Source organism: Manis pentadactyla, chromosome 10 (assembly GCF_030020395.1).
Source record: "Manis pentadactyla isolate mManPen7 chromosome 10, mManPen7.hap1, whole genome shotgun sequence".
Lineage (NCBI taxonomy): Eukaryota > Metazoa > Chordata > Mammalia > Pholidota > Manidae > Manis > Manis pentadactyla.
Window position 1 is genome coordinate 3295612 of NC_080028.1, and position 20425 is coordinate 3316036.

Sequence of the window (20425 nt, forward strand, 5' to 3'; positions counted from 1 at the left end):
CCGAGGTTACTCATCGACAGCCCGCCTGCCCGCGGGGCTGCCCGTTGCCATGGTGGCCGCCGCAGAGAGGGCGATCCGAGCACGAGGGGGCGTCTCCAGCCGGCCGCGCTGCGCCCTGGGCCGCGTCTGCCCCGGGGAGACCGCCTCCGGGCCCGGCGTGCGGAGGGCCGGAGGGGCGGCGCTTCGGCTCCGGCTGCCGCGGACCGCGGGGGTCTGAGAGGTGTGGGCAGAGGGGGCTGGGGAACGTGGGCCGGGCGCACCGGGGCCCGGGGGAGGCTGCCTCCGCGCAGCCGCGGAAGCCCCTGTGGGCGGGGCTTGGCGTCTCGCCCCGCCCCGTATGTTGCCATTAGAACCAGTCCCGACCATCCTGAAGGCAGCCTGGGGGCGGGTGCCGCCGCTTCTTGAATATAAATACGTACGAGTGGATTCGCTGTGTCAAAGCACATGGGATGTTTATGTTTCTATCAAATTACTAAATTGCCTCCTGAAAACACATCTCTACGTGACATTCTTGCCACCAGTTCGGGTTCAGAAGCTATTACTCTGCCGTCTTCCCCAGGCTTGATGTTATCCGTGTCTGAAGTGTTTGCCAATCTGATGGGTAAAAAATAGCCCTTTGTGATTTTCACCTTTCTGCCGTAGCTTCTTTATTGGCCATTCGCCCGTCTTCTGCCTCCTGCCAATTCCTGGTCTGTCTGTCGGTTTTCCAGGTGGTTTCTGGTTTGGGCTTTAGCATTTTCAACTTCAGGGTTCTAGAAGTGTTTTATTGTAATGATTTTTAACTCTTACTTTCTATCAGTCTCACTTCTATCAAAGTGCATCTGGCTCTTTAAGTAACTGGGTCCGATTGGACAGGTGTGGTTTTCCCAGTGTCTCAATACCTTTTACTTGGAGAGTTCCTCTCCCTCTCCTCGAGATGCCGTCTTTGCCCACAGCCACGGAAGAGGGACCGTGGCTCGCTGTCCCCCTGTGGCTCTTTGGTGCTGTCCCACACCGCCACACCGCTCTTAAGTGCTGGTATGCTACAGCACGTTCTGAAAGCCAGTTCTTGTTCATAATTTTCTTGGATTATTCTTGTGGATTTTTCTCTACTGTGTGAGCTTAGTAAATACCTTGGGAAAGTCTCTTGAAATTAAAAAAAATCTTGCGTAAATTCCTGTGAGAATCTCATTGTGTTTATGGACGACTCTGTATGGGTTGAATGGTGCCCTCCCTGAAAGATGCATCTACTGGGGACCCGTAGATGTGACCTTTAGAAAAAGGGTCTTTGCAGATAGAGTTAAGATAAAGTTCTCATGGTGAGATTATGTTGAATTAGGATGGGGCCTAACTCCAGTGACATGTCCTGAGAAGGGGAGGGGATGGGACAGGACAGGATGGGACAGGACAGGACACAGAGAAGGACCTCTGAAGGCAGAGGGAGGTTGGATGGTGCAGCCCCAAACCGAGGAAGACTGAGGACACTGTCCACCGCCAAAATCTTCAGAACCGGAAGGATGCAGTCCTGCCAAGCCAACACCCTGACTTCAGACTTCTGGCCTCCCCAGCTGTGAGAGAATAATTTTGTGTTGTGTCAGGCTGCCCAGTTTGTGGTAATTTGTTACAGCAGCTCCAAGAAACTAACACACTTTGGGACAGCGTGACATCTTTACAGAGTTGTTCTGTTGAGAATCATGGTATATCTCTTCATTTCTTAATGGCATCTTTTATGTGCTGAAGTGAAATGAGTAATGTTCTCCATGTGCAGATTTCATTTTAGGCTCATTTCTAGGGATTTTATGGGTTTTGTTGCAGTGGTTAAGGACTCTTGTTGTTTTCAATTACATTTTCTAACTGGCTTTTGCTGGGCACTGAAAAGTAGTGAATTTCTGTCTACCATCTCAAGCTATCTCATTAAAATAATTTCTCAATCGATTTCCCTAGGGGAGCTGTCATATTAACAACAAATAACGTACGTTTGGTTCCTTTCTTTCGAATGTTTTTTATCTCTCCCTATTTTTATTTTGTGATCAAGTGGTTTGCCCCTCAGACACTGCAACCCCTGTTCATTTGTTCACAAGCAGGGTCAGGATCTCCTGTCATTCAGTCTGAGAGCTAACTTTGATCAGAGACTTGTGCTAACACTAGTTGTTGGCAATTGGTTGGTTCGCTCCTTGCAGCTTGTGAAAACGTTATTCCTTTAGTCATTCAATATGCATTTAGTAACTGTTTGACAGACTTTGTTTCAGATGCCAGGGTTGCATCATTGTAGCAGAAGTGTTGACCAATGCATGAAGACAAGAAAAAAATTAGGTATGACATTGCTATTATTATAAATCATATAATATATAAGAATAACACTGCTGTAATCTTTCAATATTAAGAGCAGACTAACAGTTAAGAAATCTTTGTCTTTTTAAGTGAAAACAAAATTCTAATTTTGCTGTGTACTTGATACCGAGACTCATTTGCTTTAATTTTATATAGCATGATCATATTAAATTCTTCTATAAACTTTCTACAACTTTCTTTTTTTAGATTTCTCTCTCTAAATAAATAGCTGTACTTTAGAACAATTACTTTCTTTTATTAAAAGACATATTCTTTAGCATGCAAAAAAAAAAAAGAATAACTGCTGTTATTCACAGATGATATGGTTACATACAAAGGAAATCCAAATGTGCAAATAAATGATTAAAATAATAAGTGAGTTCAGCAGGATTGCTGGATACTTGGGTAATATACAAAATCAGATGTGTTTCTGTGTAACAGCACCAAATAGAAAGTGAAATGAAATATATTATTTTCAATAACATAAAAATGCCAATAACCAGAAATAAATTTAATAAAAGACAGGCAGAAAACTATCAAATGTAGTGAGAAATTCAAGAAGACTTAAATAATGGAAGGAATTATCCATGTTCATGGATTATAAGACTCAGTATTACACATACTGTATTTCTTCCCAGACTGTTGTATAGATTTTGTGCAATACTAATCAAAACCCACAAGAATTTTAGGGGAAATTGAAAAAATGGACAAGCTGACTCTAAAATTTATATGTTGTTTACCTGTATATTTTATATGTAAATAAAATTGGCCAAGAAGAGCCAGGGCAATCTTGAAGAAGAGTGAGATGGGAGGACCTGACCTGCTGGGTGCAAGGCTTGTTATAAAGCCGTGGTAATTCAGAGTGTCTGCCAATAGCCAAGTATAGCTGGGCAGGCCAGTGGACTTGACCACTGAATGTCCAGAAAATACGATCTGTATGTTTGAAAGTAACTGATCAAGCAACAAGGAATTAAAAAAAGAAATAGAGCTGAATTATGTTCCATGAAGATAGATTTTGCACCTGTCTTTTTTTCTGAATATTCTCTTTGACCCATCTTCCAGTTTACTAACTTTCTCATCTACTGGGTGTAACCTATTCTTAAACCTACCTATTGAGTTCAGGTATTTCTTTCTGGCTGTTTTTCTGATCTGCCCTTTTCCATGGTTACCTGGTCTCTAATGAAACTCTAAATTTTGTCTTTTATCTCTTTGAACATGATGAGCATAGCAGTTCTGAAGTCTGTGTTTTATAACTCCTACAGGTTGTTTTCTTTTAGTCTCTGTGTCTGTTGATTTTTGTTAAGGTTGTCTTGTCTCCTTGTATGCCTGGTTATTTTCATGTGCTGGACATTGCATTTTCATAATGTTTTAGAAGTAATATGAGGCTATTGTCTTCCTCTAGAGAGATTTATGTTGGGTTCCGGCAGGTGCTGGGTGTACTAGTGATCTGAGGTCACCATCATTTATTAGGGATTGGCTGCATGTTATTTGGTAGTGGTTAACAATTGCCAGATCCAGTGTGGGTGCTTATCAGGGACACTCTTAACGCCTGGTCCTTGGCATGGGCCCCTTCTGTGGGTGGGCCAGGCACACGTAAATTCCTTGTGCACTGTCGTCCCTCACCCTTTTTCCCAAGATGTGCTGTAACCTTAGCTAGTAATGTAATCATTGATCACATTGTTTCCGTGGGAAATGTGGTCTGGGTTGCGATTTATACAACCCTGTCTGTGATTGGGGGCTTCCTGTAGGAAGCAGTGTTCTTGGGAAGTGAATGCTGGTATATTTGTTAAGTTACACATATTGATGACTTTTTAGCAAATGAAATAGCAGTGGGGCTTGGGCACTTTTTCCAGTTGAGTAGAATCTTTTCTTCTAATACAATGAGAAGAGATATTCTAGGCAGTCTTGGAGCTCCTATAACTGTATAGACCCAGAAAACACAGAGTCACCAGAATGTGACCCATGACATTTTGTTTTTAACAGCCAAGGATTAAGGGTGTTAAAATCTAAAGAACTGAAATCACAGCCATTGTCTTATGGCATCTCGGAGAGACTTGTTGTGGCCAGCAGATGCCTGGCGTCTCTCTCTGTTGACGAGCACCACTGGGACATCACGGGAACTGGAAGTTTTCTCTGCCATTGGAGTTACTATGGTAATAGGCATGGCACACTGCCTCTGGCCTCTTGCTATTGTGGTCTGTCCCGACTTGGCTGCTGGTCTGCACCTGTCACGTGTCATTAATTACCTCTTTCTGCCCAAGCAGATCAAGCTGTAGGTTGGTGTCCATGGAAGTAGATCTCATCTCCTGTAGAGATCCCCAGCATCATCTTTGCACGGGTAAACAAATGTCCAGCTGCTTGGGGTATCTGAGGAGGGGTCTTGGTTCTGAGCCCTCCTCACTCCCCTCCCTGCTCCTGCCTTCTTTACTTTGTAACCAAGGTGCTGCTGGAAGACGGAAGAGTCATCCCAGGACTTAACTCACAAAGAAGGGCGTAAGGTCTGGGTTTCCACCTGCGGGCGTTGGGCTCAGCCCAGCTTCACCAGCAGGACCCCAGTGTCAGACAGAAAAGACGCATGACCACACTCTGCGCTGGCCTGGGTGGAGCTGCACGGATCTGTAGAGAGCCGGCCCCCACCCACGGGCGAGGGTCCCATGTGGTGGTCACTCATGGTTCTTCTGGGCATTTGGGCATCAGATGTCAGAAGAGCACCTCCCCACCCCGTTACCACTCTGGCCCTGAACAGGCGCTGGGCTCCACCAAACCGTCCAGAGAGGGGCCACTCCCTCGTGCTCCCTGTGGGTGAGAGAGAAGAGCACAGACCCAAGCAGAGCTTCCACGTGGTGACGGTGCCCTGCAGCCCCGGCTGGCTGGAATGAAGGGTTTGGTTCAGTCTATTTTCTTACATTTTTCACCCAGAGAAAATTTCAGTGTTTTCCGTGTTTATTTTGTCTACCTTTTCATCCTTCATCCTATTACCAAGAGCCTATTTCTAATCAGGAAGAAAATATGTCAGTGTAAGAACAACATAGCTACCGGTTTTGAAAACCAAAGGGTCGGTTGCATGGAAAAGAGAAGCAAAGAGGTAATTTTTGTCTAAGGTTGGAGTTCGAAGGCTTTGGGGAATTTAAATAGGACTGTGCTCCATGTTGCCTGTTTGTATGAATTATGCATAAACATGTAACCAAGACTGCTGATGGCTGACGCATTGTGAAGGAGAGTTTTACGGTGGGAAGTAGAGCCCTGCTTTGAAACGAGAGTAGCCTGCGAACAGGGAGATCTCTCTGGCAGCGACTGGCACATTGGCCAGTTTCACTCCCGGAATGAGGGGAGGTTCCTGCACCCCTAGACCCGCCTGGAGCCTGGGGAGGGTCCTGAGGTACAACTCCGGCCTGGCCATCACGGCTAACAGCAGCCCCACCATCCCCTTCTCGTCCCTTCTGCCTCCAAGTTGTCCAGCTTAGTGTCATGACCCCTGGGCCCTGGTGCATTGTCACTCAGCCTTGCCTACTTGCTTGTAAATATTCAAAAGAATAGAGTGACTTGTAATTTTTCTTCTTTTTGTTAGTTTACAAGAAAAAGTTAAAAAAAATAAACAACCTTTCTGGCTGGGTTTCTTTAGTACAGCGGTTCTCAAGCTGGGGGTGGGGGGCAGTCTTTGCCCCCCAGAGACATTTGGTAACGTCCGGAGGCTTCTTTGGCTTCCATGCACGATACAGGGGTGCTCCTGGCACATCTTGGGTAGAGGCCAGGAAGGCTGCTCAGTGTGCTTCAGTGCAGGGGGAGCCCCGCACAGCAGTGGACGGGCCAGTCCAGGTGTGGACAGTGCTGAGGCTGAGACACCCTGCTCTCGAAGGCCTGCTGTGTGTCTTCAGCAGAGCCCATTCCTGTGTGCTGGGGGGTCATGTCCTGACTCCAGTGGTGCTTCACTTGGTGGAGGGACAAACCACCCGTGTGTGAGAGGCAGTGGGGCCTGGTGGTCAGCTTGGGGCCCAGAGCCCCTGGACGGACAGACGTGGATGTGCATTTCAGCGTGTTGTTAGCCAGCCAAGTGATGTTGGGCAAGTCACTTAGCCTCCTGACCCTCGGAGGGCAGGTGTATGAAGTGAGGAAAATGGAAGCTGCCCGGCAGGATCCGTGGAGGATGAGGATGAGGGGCCTGGGCCGTGTCAGGCCTGGCTGGGGGTGTGCCGGTGGTGGGTTGTTGGTGAGAACCGCAGGGAGCTGGAAGCTGTACCCGAGGACGGTACACACGGCCTGCAGGTCGCTGGTGTGGCTTCCTCTGGCACTTTAAAAGCAGGCTGCACCCCGCCGTGCCTGCAGGCTGCAATATGTGCTGTGAGAGGTGGGCAAGGCTCCGTGCATTTCCTGGACCCCCCACCTCCCCACCCTGGGGTCAGAGTTCAGAGGTATTTTTTGAGTGAAATGATGGTGGCTTAGAGTGCTGGCTGAGTGTCTTTTTGTCTCTTACTGTGACATTGGGAACAGGGACCTTTGAATGGAGGCTGCAGGTGGGGGCCCCACTTGCTGTGACCTCTCCGGGTGACCCTGGGAGATCCCTTCTCAGCCCCTGTCTTGTTAGATGTAAATTCGTGAGCAGTTCCCCCGAGTCTGAGGGTCTCTTCCCGCTGGATGAGCCTGGCCCCCAGCAGCACTGGGGTGGCCCTGTGGGGCCGGCCTGGGGAGCTCTCTGCAGTTCTGAAAGTGGTTCTCATGGGGCTGTCTCCCCACTGCAGGGTGAGGACGCTGGGGCCGGAGCAGAAGGGCCTGCCTTTGCCCTGCCCAGGTGAGATCTGGGCACTCGCTGTCCTTGGAACCTGGGGGCCAGAGTGTAGGAACCACTGGTGTTTTCCTGGGCAGACTGAAAGCTGCCCTTGGGGGTTTGGGGGAGAGAAACCCAGCCCTGCTCTGGGTGCTGCCCCCATTGGCCTGGGCCTGGGGGCCATTCTCTGAGTTAGCAGAGCTGGGGCCAAGGTGCGAGGGGGTCCCTCAGGATCTGAGCAGTAGCTGCCCTGTGGTCAGAGGGGTGCTGACGGCCCCTCAGCACCTGTAAAGTCATGGGTGGCCGGAGCTTGGCCCTGTGATAAATTACGGGGACAGGAGCGGTGGGATAGCCAGGCCTTGGGCTGTAGTTGAAAGCACTGACATCAGCACATGCCAGCCACCTCCACTGGGCCGGCTAATTCCTGTCTGGCACTTTAGGGTGTGAAACTTGAGGAACCGGAAACAGCACAGCAGGGCAAAAGCACTTGGGCATCCCAGAGGCTGGTCGTGAAGGGAGAGGGGTGCCGCGCCCCGGGACGACCCCACCCCAGGCAGCGGTTGTTCGGAGCAGCGTGTCTAAGCAGCAGGAAGGTGGTCTGGCCCCATCTGTGGGGTGTGGACCCTTGCGGGGGATCCTGATTCATCCCTTCCTGGCGTCGTGACCCCGAATGCCGTGGGCTAATAAGAGAGCCGCTGCAGTGCCAAGGAGCGGCTCCCACTCTTCTGCAGATGATGCCGTTTCTGCGACTTTCCTGCTGTGGGGCTGGGGGGCCCCCCCTCCCCCGGTGCCAGGAGCTGCTGTCTCTGTACACCTGTCCTTCCGAGTGCTGCCCGTGGGGTCGGGGCTCAGGGGATTAAAGCCATGTTCCCTTGACAGTCCCCCTGGGTCCACACACGTGTGCGCACACGCGCACGCACACAGACATGCCTGCACACACGTGCACTGTGGCTGCTCGACACACCGCGTTTCCTTGTGCCGCACACATTGACCTGAGTAGGTGGTCAGCATGGTTGCAGGTTCAGGAGCAGGGAAGGCTTGGCTCCTTACCTGGACTTGGCCACCACGTCCTCCCACCCATACGGTGCTGAAGCCTCCCCAGCCACCCCCAAGTCCCCCAGTCCTGGCCACCACGCCCCTGGAGGCTGCGTGAAGGGGGCGTGGCCTGCACCCTGCGTGCTTCTGGGAGGCGGGCACCCATGGCTCCCATTGTCAGCAGACCCAGCAGCATAACAGGGACGGGTATGAGGCCTGAGCACATGCTGACCGCAAGCCTTCACTCAGCTGCTCTTCCCGCCTGCCCCTCCCCCACCTCTCATCACACCTGACCTCCCTCCCCGACCTCCCATTCTCACCTTGGACGCCCCTCCCCCTGGCATCCCCATTGTCTTCCTGAAGCCCCCCATGGCACTTTCACACCATAGTCTTGGCCCCTTCTGTCACCCCCGCCAGGCTGAGGACGCCCTGAGGGTTTTGGCATCTCTAGATCTGGGCCTGGCAGGCAGTGGGCCGCAGGTTGAATAGTTGAATAATGAGTGATGACAATTTTAATTAGTTTCTTTGAGTTTAGGTTGCAGATTAGGATCTTTAAAAAGTTTTATTATGGCAAATAATTTTTAATTACAAATGAATTGCCAATGGAGTCCTCTGTGGTAGTTCCTCGGCAGCCTTATGCATCCTTTCCCGGACCCTTGGGGTACTGTGCGAGGGAGCTCCGATTTGTTACCTTCGGGTCATCTCTTAATCACTTAATAACCGGATATATGATATTAGATTAATCTCCTTCCATCTGCTCATACCCAAGCTAGTGGCATTCTCCTTCCGAGCCTGGGAGAGTGCATGCATGTGTGTGCGTGTGTGTGCATGCACGTGTGTAGGCGTGTGTGTGCCTGCACAGGAACAGGCTCGCAGGCACCGGTGGGGGGAATATAGGGCCAGGACACATCACAGGGAACCTTCTGTATGGACTGTGTCCTGATGTGTGATTTTAAAAAGGGCCTGAGACATGAGGGTGATGAAGAGCAGGATGGAGTGGGCCAGGAGTGGCGGAACAAAGCCCAGCAGGGGCTCACAAAAGCGGGAAGTCTGTTTTCTCCCTTCGGCTGAGGGCAGCTGCTGACTGCTCTGATGCCCACCACTCCCCAGGCCAGTGCACACAGTCTGCGTGTGCAGAGGCTGCGGCCCTGCAGAGACCTGAGCCAGGTGCTGTGTCGGCTTCCCTCTTTGGGGACCCAGCTTCCTGGCCTCAGTAGTTTGGAGCTTCCCAGACATGGGCACGATGAAAGAGACGGTGTCAGCCCACCAGATGTCGTGTTCAGCTCCGCTTGAGATGTTGCCTGCCTCCAGCCCCCCGATAATGAGCCAGATGGGGCTGTGCAACTGTGCTGGCACGCGGGCCTTGTCCCATCCACACAGGGTTCTGAGCCCCCCTCAATCAGCCAGCTCCCTGGCTGCAGGCTGGGCCTTCTGCTCATGAATTTCAGGGGCAGGGAGTGAGGGGGCTGCTAACAAAGGCCTCAGGAGGGGGACCGCCCAGCAAATATGAGGGAGGAGGGCTTGTCTCCCAGTAGAACCAAATGGGAGGTGGGGAGGGGCCTCCGTTCTGCTCCTTGAACACAGGAAACTAATTTCACCCTCTGGATGTGGGAAAAGTGGCCTGAAAGAAGTAAATTAAAAGACTTGGCTCCAGAAAAACATGTAAGATGTCATGAAGACAAAAGAAGTTAAGGTGCCAAAATGCACATTTTCTGTTTGCTGAAAGGTGGCGGAGGGCGTGTATGTGACTTTTCTCTTGTGCTTGCTTCACAGAGCTCCTGGTTAATCATCTAAAACCTTGGTATCCTTCCTTCTAGTCATGCTGAATCAGTCCCTTGAAATTGAGGATAGGAATTTTCTTAGCAAATATTTAACCAGAAAAAAAAAGTCTCTTGCTTTTCTGTTCTCAGCAGTTACGATGTAAGTTGCAAACTAAAAGATGTCTGGACCAGTATTTGGTCTTTTCCCCAAAAGAGAATGATTCGTTGTCTCTTCACTCAGTTGGAGGGAAGGGTCCTTGGAGCAGAGATGATCCGTCACTGTCGTTGTCCGCTACTGTTGTTGGGGGGCTCCTCACACAGCAGTGGGTGAGGTCCTGGCGAGCACTTACCCCAGGGTCCCCAGTGGCGTAAGGGCTCCACAGGCTGTGCTCCCGTGCCTCGCCAGAGCCGGTGCAGCAGTGAGGGGCTGTGGGCACTTCGGGGTGTGAGGGCGCTGCGGCTGCCCGGGGAAGTCCTGGGCTGCCCCTGGCCCCTCAGACTCGAGGAGCCAATCCTCCCAGGGGTCAGGGGTTAATAGAGCCTCTCAGTGCTTTTCTGTTTCAGAAGAGGTCTCAGCAATCTTATTCTGGGAGGGACTTCAGGATCCCTGAGTGGGGAGACATTTGGGGGCCGGGAGGGTGTCCCCTCTAGTCTCTGTCATATTTGCCCTCCCGTGGGCTGGGCTGGAGGGAAGGACCCTGTGCCCAGTCAGGGGGCTTGGGGGGGACATATGTATGCCACGTGCCCTGCCCAGGTCCCCTGGGCTGCAGCTGGTCCGCTGGCTCCTGTTGCCTCGCCCCTACCCCTGGGATTATGGACTGAGGCCCCCAGGGTCTGACGCCTGGGTGCACAGAGCCAGGCCAGGGTGTGGGAGCCCATGCACACGAGGCCTGCGCTCAGGTGTGCCTACCTGGGGGCGCGGGACCAGCACTGCGGCCTTTGGTCCCCTTCGCCCTTGGTGCTGCACATTTGCTAATAAATAGGCACAAATTACCGGTATCAGGAATCCTCGCAGCTCCCACTCCTCATTAAGCCTGTGCAGTTAATAATTATTTTCCTTCTGGAAAGCGTTCAAATTGAGCAGCTGAGTAGACACATGGAGGGTGTCAGGCCTCCTCCCTGGGCCGTGGCAGGAAGACCTCAGTCTGGTGTCCTGGGCCCACGTCCCTCATCACCGGGGCGGTCAGAGCAAAGGGTCGTGTGGCTCTTGAAGTCCCCACAGAGGCAGGGGGTCCCATGTCCCATCCTGGTTCTACTGATGAGGAACCCGAGGCAGGGGAGGGTCAGGGATGTGCCCGCAGCCACAGGAGGAGGTGGCTGGCGGAATGTGTCCAGGGTGAGTGTCCTTAGGACCCCTCTTTTTTGGGGACACACCATACACAGTCATGGTAAAAGATTTGCAAAAGTGCCAAATGACAAGAAGTCTCCCTCCCACCCATTGCCGAGGGTTGCCACTGGGGTCCAGGTCTCCGGCCCGGGGACTGCAGACAGCACGTGCCGCTCTGGCCACCAGAGGAGGCTTCTCCCCAAAACGAGGCATCTGTGGAGCACCTGTGCGTCTGCCCTGCAGGGTGATGGAGCCAGGCCCAGGCCGCAGTTCCCCCTGCCACCCTGGGCAGCTGGTGTGGCCTTCCTGTTTGGAAGGGACTGTGGGGCTTAGGGCTGGGAGTGGCTTAACGTTTGTCAGCAGTGGTTCCCAGGACAGTTAGAATTTCAGAGGTACTACTGGCAAGTGTGGGGGTCAAGGTCCAAAGACAAGTCCAGCATGAAGTGTTGCAGAACTAGAAACTTCCAGTACTAAACGAAGCTAAGGGAGTGGTCTTAAACTAGTGCATGCAGGTGTTTGCACAGGCGCTCCAGGAGAGGAGCAAAGTATGGACACTGTCACACTACCATTCGGAGAGAGGCGGAGGGTCACCTGCCGCTCTGACAGTCCAGGTGGCTGGAGAGGCAGGCGAGGTGGTGTCTGCCCAGCTGGGTAGCAGGCGGCACTTTCAGAGCTGGAGCCTGGAATGTTCCAGACTGGCTCCTGTCCCTCCCTAGTCTGCGGCTGGCGGTGGGCTGCTTGCAGCAGGCTCTGCAGAGGCCTCGTGGAGCTCTGTGCGGCCCGCGGCTCCGGGGCCAGCAGAATGGGCCGGGCAGTGTGTTGGCTGAACCCTCATCTACGCTGCCCACGGATGGCTCTTGGGCTGACAGCTGCTCCCCTGTGTATCTGGGGCTGGGGAACATGTGGGTGTCCCTTGAATGTATGGGTGCTCTTCGGCAGGTGGCAGGGACCACACTGTCGTGCTGGTGGGCGGCATCTGGCTGAGAACAAGGCAGGGCACTCACGGGTTCTTTTAAGTCCATATTGGCTTTAATTGCCTCTGGAATGTTGCCCATTTTCCTAGGACAGTGCAGACAGGTGCCCTTTCTGGCTCTGGCAGGGAAGAGCGAGGCTGGATGGGCTCCCTGCTGGCCCTGCTGGCAGAGCAAGGCCCGTGTGTGGCTGCCCCAGGCCCAGCCGCTGCCCAGCTCCTGGTTCTTGCCCAGAGCCTCAGGCTGGAAGAGTCCAGAAACTGTTTCTTGGAGCTGGGCTGTTGGCTGGGTGGATGTGTCCCCAGCAGACATCTGACAGCTGGGGTGGGGTGCCAAGGCATTGGGGTGGAGGCCTGGGGGCTGCTTGGCGCCCCGCAGAGGGGAGGCAGCCCGCCCCCGAAGTGGGGCCCTGCCTCTCTGCTCTTCTCCCCATCTTGAAACAGCGCCTGTTTCAGACCCGCTGATCCCCAGCAAGGAGTTTAGAGGTCAGACTTCTGGGCTCCTCTTCAGAGAAATTCCCTGCGTGTTGTTCAGTCAGTCCTGGAGGTAAAACGAAAAGCAGGGACAACAGAAGCTCCTGATTAACTCCGTGTGCTGCCGGGGAAGCCGGAGGCCAGGTGCGTTGTCACCCGAGCCCTCAGACTGTGAGGCTGTCACCGTCCTTGGTGGGTAGTGGAAACAGCCGGTGGTGGCTTCGCTCCACCTCGGCCGTAGCAGCGTTTGCCCGGGGACAGAGCTGCTCCATCAGAGGGTCAGAAGGCGGTGACAGGGCTCACGGCGACCAGTTCATCTCCTCTGACTTTGATGTCAAGGAAATCATTTTTAAAATGCCTTTTAAAATAGTTTTGTTTTTCCTTTTGGATAATCTTACGCAAAATAAAGCAAATTTTTATTGAGTCAATATTTTAACTCTTTCCCTGTTTTTGAAGTGAATTTCACGTGACATAAGACGAGCCATTTCAAAGTGATCTATTCGGTGACATTCAGGATGTTCACAGTGCCGGGCAGCCCCCACCTCCGTCCTGCTCCCCAGGGAAACCCCCGCCCAGCGAGCGGCCACCGCCCCCCGAGCCTGCGGTGACCACCAGTACGGTCTCTGTCGCTATGGATTGGCCCCTTACAGACATTTCGTATCAGTGGGTCGCACCCGGTGGCCTCTTGGGTCTGAGCGCAGTGTTTTCCAGACTCATCCATGGAGGATGGATCCCCACTTGATTCCTTTTTCTGGCCACATTCTGTTTATCCACTCATCTGATGGGCATTTGGGTCATTTCCACTTCTTTGCTATTTTTATGAACAAAAAATAGCTGTCCTCAGCATTCGTATGCAGGTTTTGGTGTGGATATGTTTCAGTTCCTTTGAATTCTACCCAGGAGTGGAATTCTGGGTACTTTTGCTAATTCTGTGTTTGGCTTTTTGAGGAACCAATCCTTAACTTTTAAGTGAAAGTTCTTTACCTTGACAAGAATGCACTTTCTCTGCATCTCAGCCTACAACCTCTGCAGCTTGGGGCCCGGCTGGCCACTTGGAGCTGTGGACCTTCCTGGGGCCAGTGGGGCCTTGATGACTTCAGCCTTCTAGAAGGTTCCCTCTGGCATAGACACAAGCTGGGTCAGGACTGAGGAGGGGTTGTGAGTCCAGAGCGTGGCTGCCCCCGTCCTGAGCAGGTCATGGGTACAAAGATAGGATCAGCTGAGGGGGCGGGGGGCAGGGGTGAGGGTGGGCGCACAGAATCCTTCAGGTGAAGCAGTGGGCTGAGGACCTCAGATGTTCGTGTGGAGGGGGCACTCTGCACCAGGGCTGGGCTCGGGGTCCTGCAGGAGCGTGGATGTCCCCCCAGACTGGTGTCAGGAGATGGGCGCCCACGGGGTGGGGGCCGGGCTGGGCCTGGCTGCCTGGAGCCTGCAGGGGAGGGGGTGTGAAGACCCTGCCTCCAGCAGTGTGGGGAGGCAGTGGTAGAGGCTGCAGGGCGAGGACCTGGGTTCCAACAAGAAGCCCCAGGGATGGGCTGCCCTGGGAGGTCAGGAGGGCCCTTCCTCCCCACTGCTGGGCTGGGGTCCCGCCACATGGGACGTGAGGAAGGGGTCGTGGACTCTGCCCTCTTTACCCTCCGTGCCAGGCAGAGCTGTGCTGGCCCCTTTAGTGCCTTGCAAGCGGACTGCCAGGTAAACCCTCGGATGCGTTGAGCGCGAGTGTGGGCGTGTCTGGGCATCTGTGCAAGTGGACGGGGCAGAGAAGTGCTGCCTCTGTCCGCTGCCCGCCCGCCGGGCCCCACACCAGTGTGTGCCTCCGAACGCTGTGCCACCCTGTTCCTGTGGACTGAGCCCATAGCCCGGATAAAGGTTCCCAGTTCGGCTTTTGTCTGGAAAGGAGAGAAACCAGACACCGTCCAGGTAGCAGATCAACACGACGCACCTGCTGTCTGCCCTCAATCTGACCTCAAACAACAGCCCCATGGAGAGAGGGAGGCAGGCCTTGTCAGAGTCCCCTGGCTTTGGGTGGGAGCCCCGAGCAGGCCGTCCCTGCTTATCGTGAGGCCTCAGGAGGAGGCAGGATGGGACAGGAGGGCAGCCTTCATTGCAAACCAGCTAGACAGCAAATGGCGTCCTTTGGATGTGGCCACAGCTGGCCTGACCCCCAGCATAGCTGGTGGCGCCGACCAGCCTGCGGGGCGCGGGTGGAGGAGCTGGAGGTGCCTCCCTGGGACCTTACTGGGCTCAGATAGGCTCTCTTCCTTGGTGTCCTCTTCTGTGAAGGACTGGCAGGGCTGCCCTTGAGCCATGACGAGAACCGAGGGGACATTCCCGGGAAAGGCATGAGTGTGGAGCCGCTGCGGGAGCACCGTCCATGTGCAGCCCCGTCCACACCGTGGAGATGTTTCTCCTGCGTCCACCAGCAGCCCACGAGGCTGGCAGCGCCGGAGGTCTCGTCTCCCCACAACCCCACATTCCCACGTGTCCTGGTGGGCTAACATCTCCCACGTTCATGTCCACCTCAGAACGCGGTGTTATTTGGAGGTAGGATCTGTGCAGATCGATCAAGGTCGGCTGTCAGGGGGCATCATCCTGGATTCAGGAGGCCCTAATCCAGCCACTCGTGTCTGTCTAAGAGAGGGGCATGTGGACATACTCACAGAAGGGGAGGCCACGTGACAATGAGGCTGATCGGGCGATGCGTCCACGAGCCAAGGACCGCAGGGGACACCAGGGAAGAGCCCCTCAGGCCTCCAGGTGGAGGCAGCCTGCTGACATCCTGACCCCGGACTCCTGGCCTCCACCCCGGGGGGATGAGCTTGAAGCCTCCCAGCCCGTGGCTCTCAGGGCAGGCCCGGGACCCTCACACCCCTCTCGCTGCTGACTTGCTGGGCCCTGCCTCTGTCTGCATTTTGTGCCAGGAAGGCATTTCTGTTTGTGTGGCGATCTCCATCCCTCCTTGAAGACCACCTCCCCACTGCCTCCTGAGGCCATCCCGACACGCCGTCTCAAAACTGTGGTTCTGTCCTCTGTCCCCCATGGGTCACCAGCTCCTTGGAGGCCACGTGTGACCTCTCCCCCTCTCGGAGCTGGGTCCACTGCAAGGGACATGATGGTGGATGACAGTTAACTCCTTTCACCAAAGTCAGGCTGGACAGACCCCCTGCCACCTGTGAAGACCTCCAAAGCTGCTCCTCACGCGCAGCCACGTCCGGGGTTTTCTGGAAGCACCTGCCTGTAGCCATTCTGCAGCCACACGCTCTGCCATCTGTTCTGTCACCCAGTGTGACTCAGGGATGATGAAGTGTCTCACCTTTCCTAAAGAAAGCTGGGGAAATTGCGCTGGCCTGATTTTGCAGCCCTGCAAAGCTGGTGCGGAGTGGCTGGTTCTGGGTCTGCTGTTTTAGTCATGGAAGAAGTGCCTGCAGCCCAGGCTGGCAGGAGCCCTGGGCAAGCTCTGTGTTTCCCAGTAAAAATAGACCTCTAATTGATAAGCCTAAGACATGCTCATGCAAGAAAATAAAGCAATATGGGAAAGTGTAGAGGGAAAATTAAAAATTACCTGCCTATCACCACCCTACAGTCCTGCCCAGCACTCCTCAAAGCCTCCACGCTCATCAAAAACAAGCAAAGTCTGAGAAACCGCCCCAGCCCAGAGGGGCGAAGGGGACGTGGGGACTGAATGTCATGTGGGATCCTGGATGGGGTCCCAGACAGAGAAAGGACAATAGGTCAACCTGAGCACATTTTTGAAAGGCCCGTGAACTTTGGTTAATGGTGTGTCCATGCTTCCTTAATCATATCAAGTATGTCATCGGGGTGGATAATGTCAGTAACGGGGGATCCTGTGTGTGGGTGTACGGGAGCACCGTACTCTCCTCCTGCCTTTTCTGCACCTTTAAAACTGTTCTAAAATAAAAAGTTTATTTAAAAACAAAATAAACAAAAACTGTCCCTGCGGATAGCCCTCTGGCCTGTGTATGAGCATATTTTTGGTCTAAGTGAAAAGTAACTTATTTGTTTCCCAGCATCGTGTTGTCGGGCTCTTCCCTGACGGCAGTGGGGGTGCACGTCCCTCTCTCTGCTTCGCTGTGTGGGGCCCTGTGGTCGGGGTGGCCGCACTGTTTCTGCGGCCCCCTGTTGCCGAGCAGTCAGGTGCGTGCCCCTGGAGGCTCAGAGACCCAGCCCAGGTGACCGGAGTGCAAAGCAAAATCGTTGTCTCCTAGGACCTGGGTGTCCGGGGCGGTCCATGGTCTTCAGAGAAGGAATCACTGTGAGATGGTGGGAATGTGTGAGTTTTGTTCTCCGGTGCAGTCAGCGTTAGTTAGTGTTGAATGCTGTCTAACGGTCACATTGTTTGTCCCTGGTGGAGGATGGCTGTCCCTGGAACATTCCGCCCGTGTGTGCCTCCGTGCTGTGGCCTGGGCCCCCCGTGTGTGGAGGGCAGGGGCGCTCACAGCACCCACGGCGGCCTGGGCTTGGAGCTCATAACCAGTGGGGCTTTCACTTTGCTGGGCCAGAACAAAGGCAGCTGTGGGTCAGGATGAAAAGGGCAACTGCCACCAGGAAACAGACACTGTCCTCTGGCCCTCATTATTATTATGGGCCTTTGCAAATTAAAACTAAAAAAAGAAAGAATAAACACCCACAAGATAAATAGCTTATGTGAAGAGTGGAGTCTCTTGGAGCTGTTCCTGCAGAGCGACCCCTGGGGTTTAAGAGATGCCCCGGGAAATCCCACTCCTCCCTGCTTCCCTCCCTCCCACAGGTGTTCGTCCAGCAGCGTCTCAGGGCCCGGAACTGTTGTAGATGGGATGGGAGCAGCGGGAAGAAGACCTCCAGGTTCTCAGTCCCTGTGGGCTTCCAGGTGGTGGTGGGGGGACAGATACAACAAATAGGAATAGCATCGGGCCGTCCTGTCCTGTGCAGGATGAGAGTAGGGATGGGGCAGAGAACTGGGGGACGTGGACAGGCCCTCGGATGAGGGACAGGTGGCCAACAAGGGGCACAGTGCTCCTGGCAGAACAAGGTGTGCCAGGGCTCCAGGGCAGGAAGGGGAGCCGGGGTGACAGGCAGGTGTTCCTCGGACCTGAGGGGACATCCTGTGGGGCCATAAGATGGGGTAAGTGACACGGGTTTATTCTGGGCACCTGTGGGGACCCCAGAGAAGTGGTGTGTGCGATGGACCCGGGCGGGGGGTGACCCCTGTGGCTGGTGGAGGGAACTGGTGGAGCTGCAGATCCAGCCCGCACCCCACGGGGGAGCAGGCGCTGCTCCTTGAGGGGCAGAGGCCCGTGTGTGAAGCAGAGGGAAGGGATGCTGCCGTCTCTGGGCTGCTGGCCACTGTGCGCTTGCTGGTATTTCCCCCAGACCCGTCCTGGCCCCTGGCTCCTCGTGTATGAGCTGCACGTGTGGTCTGGGCTCTCGGCTTTGCTCTGCACCTGCTCCACAGCAGCTGTGGACAGACCCGAGCCCTTACCTCGTGGGCCTCTGGGTTTTGCGCCAGCCTCAGAGTCCCCCCACCACGAGGTTATACAAATATTCCCTCGTTTTCTAAATTCAGCCCTGCCCGGTTCTCGTGAGAACTGGACGGAGTAGGAATGGGGTGCTCGGTGCCCGACTTGCCAAGTGAGGGGTGTTGTTGTTGGGTGGAAGCCCGGGCCCCCTCCAGCGGTTAAGTGAGGTGGTGCCGGGTCTCTCAGAACCTCCCAGGACCTCTGGCTTGCTGCGGCAGAGCACCTGAATGTGTTTTGTGTCACACCTTCTGGGGCAGTTGTGTTTCCCTGGTCTTTGGACAAGTCACATGACTCCTGGTCCCTCCCAAAGTAGCTTCTGGCTCCTGAGAAGAACAGCGCATTATTTTAGGGGCTCCCTGCAGGCTTTGTGCCTTGGTGGGGGCTGTGCTGGGGCCAGAGTGGTAAGGTGACCGCCAGGTTTTGTCACCTGACTTGTCCTCTTCGTGGTCCCAAGGCTTTCTTGCATCTTTCCAGTAACAAGCTGAAGTTTCCCCCACAGTTCCTGCCCTCTTGGTGGGCCCACCAGCTGTGAGGGTCCTTACCCATCAGGGCCCCTGGGCCTGCACGGGTGGCTCCATGCCCCGTGGAGCTGGGGGTGTGTTGCGGTGGGGTGTGGCAGGGAGCCAGGTGGAGGGGACATGGAATCTGAGCCCAGCCAGAAGGAGACAGATTCTGCCAGGTTTTCCTCAGGGTCCCAGAGCACATCTGCAGCGTCCTGGGAGGCAGGTGACGGCCCCCTGGGTCACCTGTTGGGTGCTGCTCCATGACCTGCCTGAGAGCTCCCAGGGTCCTGGACAGCTAGCTCCTCTGATTCTGGGCTTGGAACCAATGGTGTGTTCAACTTTACAAAATGTTCTTCTTTTTTGGTCCCCAAATCTCAAGTACGTCATTTCATGATTTGCTTGCTCATGTGGCCGCGCAGCAGTGTCACCTTGTGTGAATGTGTCTGTCGGAAGCAGCGTCCTGTGTGTGCTGGGCCGACAGAGATCAACAGGATAACAGGACAAAAAGCCATCAGCGTAACAGCCCGAGGCTGAGCCTGGGAGGGGCCATCAGGCACCTTGGGGTCTGAGCTGGGCTGGGGAAGGCGTGGGGTTGGGGTGGGGTCTCCTGGTGCTGTAACAGGTGCACAGGCCGTAAGTAGTGCCTGAACTGGAGCATGTGAGGTGGGGCACTCTGGGGTGGCGAGGGGTTGGATCGTGGTGGCTGTAGGACGTCCTGCTGAGCGTTTGGGGGTCCCCTGGGGCTTCTGAGCAAAGTGGACATGATGCAGCTCTGCTCTCAGAAGCTGGCATGGAGAGAGGGCATGGGGGGGGGACTGAGAAGTGGGGTCAAAATGGTGGTCCCTGGGGAGGTGGGGCATGGGGCTGGGGCCTTGGCTCATTCTCCTGTACAAAGTGCCTCTGAGGCTGTTCCCGGGTGGGGCCAGTGGGGCCGGGACCCCCTCAGGCACGTGAGCACCCAGTGATTGCGCCCCTCCCTGTCTTGCAGACGGCATCCACAGTGTGGCGGCTCTCTGCACCCTGCGGGTCACCATCATCACAGATGACATGCTGACCAACAGCATCACCGTCCGCCTGGAGAACATGTCGCAGGAGAAGTTCCTCTCTCCGCTGCTGTCCCTCTTTGTGGAAGGGGTGGCCACCGTGCTGTCCACCACCAAGGATGATGTCTTCGTCTTCAACATCCAGAACGACACAGACGTCAGCTCCAACATCCTGAACGTGACCTTCTCGGCCTTACTCCCCGGCGGCGTCCGCGACAAGTTTTTCCCCTCAGAGGACCTGCAGGAGCAGATCTACCTGAACCGGACGCTGCTGACCGCCGTGTCCACCCAGCGCGTGCTGCCCTTCGACGACAACATCTGCCTGCGAGAGCCGTGCGAGAACTACATGAAGTGCGTGTCTGTGCTCAAGTTCGACAGCTCGGCGCCCTTCATCAGCTCCACCACGGTGCTCTTCCGGCCCATCCACCCCATCACCGGGCTGCGATGCCGGTGCCCGCCCGGCTTCACCGGGGACTACTGCGAGACCGAGATCGACCTGTGCTACTCCAGCCCATGCGGTGCCCACGGCCAGTGCCGCAGCCGCGAGGGCGGCTACACCTGCGAGTGCCTGGAGGACTTCACCGGTAGGTGACGCTCCCGTGGGGCCAGGGCGGCGGGCACAGGCCGTGGTCGGGACTCCCCTCCACTTCACACCAGGCTCCAGGTCCCCGCCTGTAGGGTTTCCGTTGGTTTCCTCTGTGAACTTCCCATTTCCAGGGCAGACA

The 20425-nt window shown here is 54.8% G+C and overlaps 1 protein-coding gene across 3 annotated transcripts in view; it reads left to right on the forward strand.

Annotated features, from left to right (window-relative positions):
* The window catches only part of CELSR1 (cadherin EGF LAG seven-pass G-type receptor 1), a 126710-nt gene that overhangs the window by 27313 nt on the left and 78972 nt on the right, over window positions 1-20425 (forward strand). For all 3 annotated transcript variants that reach the window (XM_036906600.2, XM_036906601.2, XM_036906602.2), the window contains exon 2: window positions 19646-20284. In XM_036906600.2, coding sequence (XP_036762495.2) covers window positions 19646-20284 — 639 coding nt within the window. The remainder of the gene's footprint in view (window positions 1-19645; window positions 20285-20425) is intronic.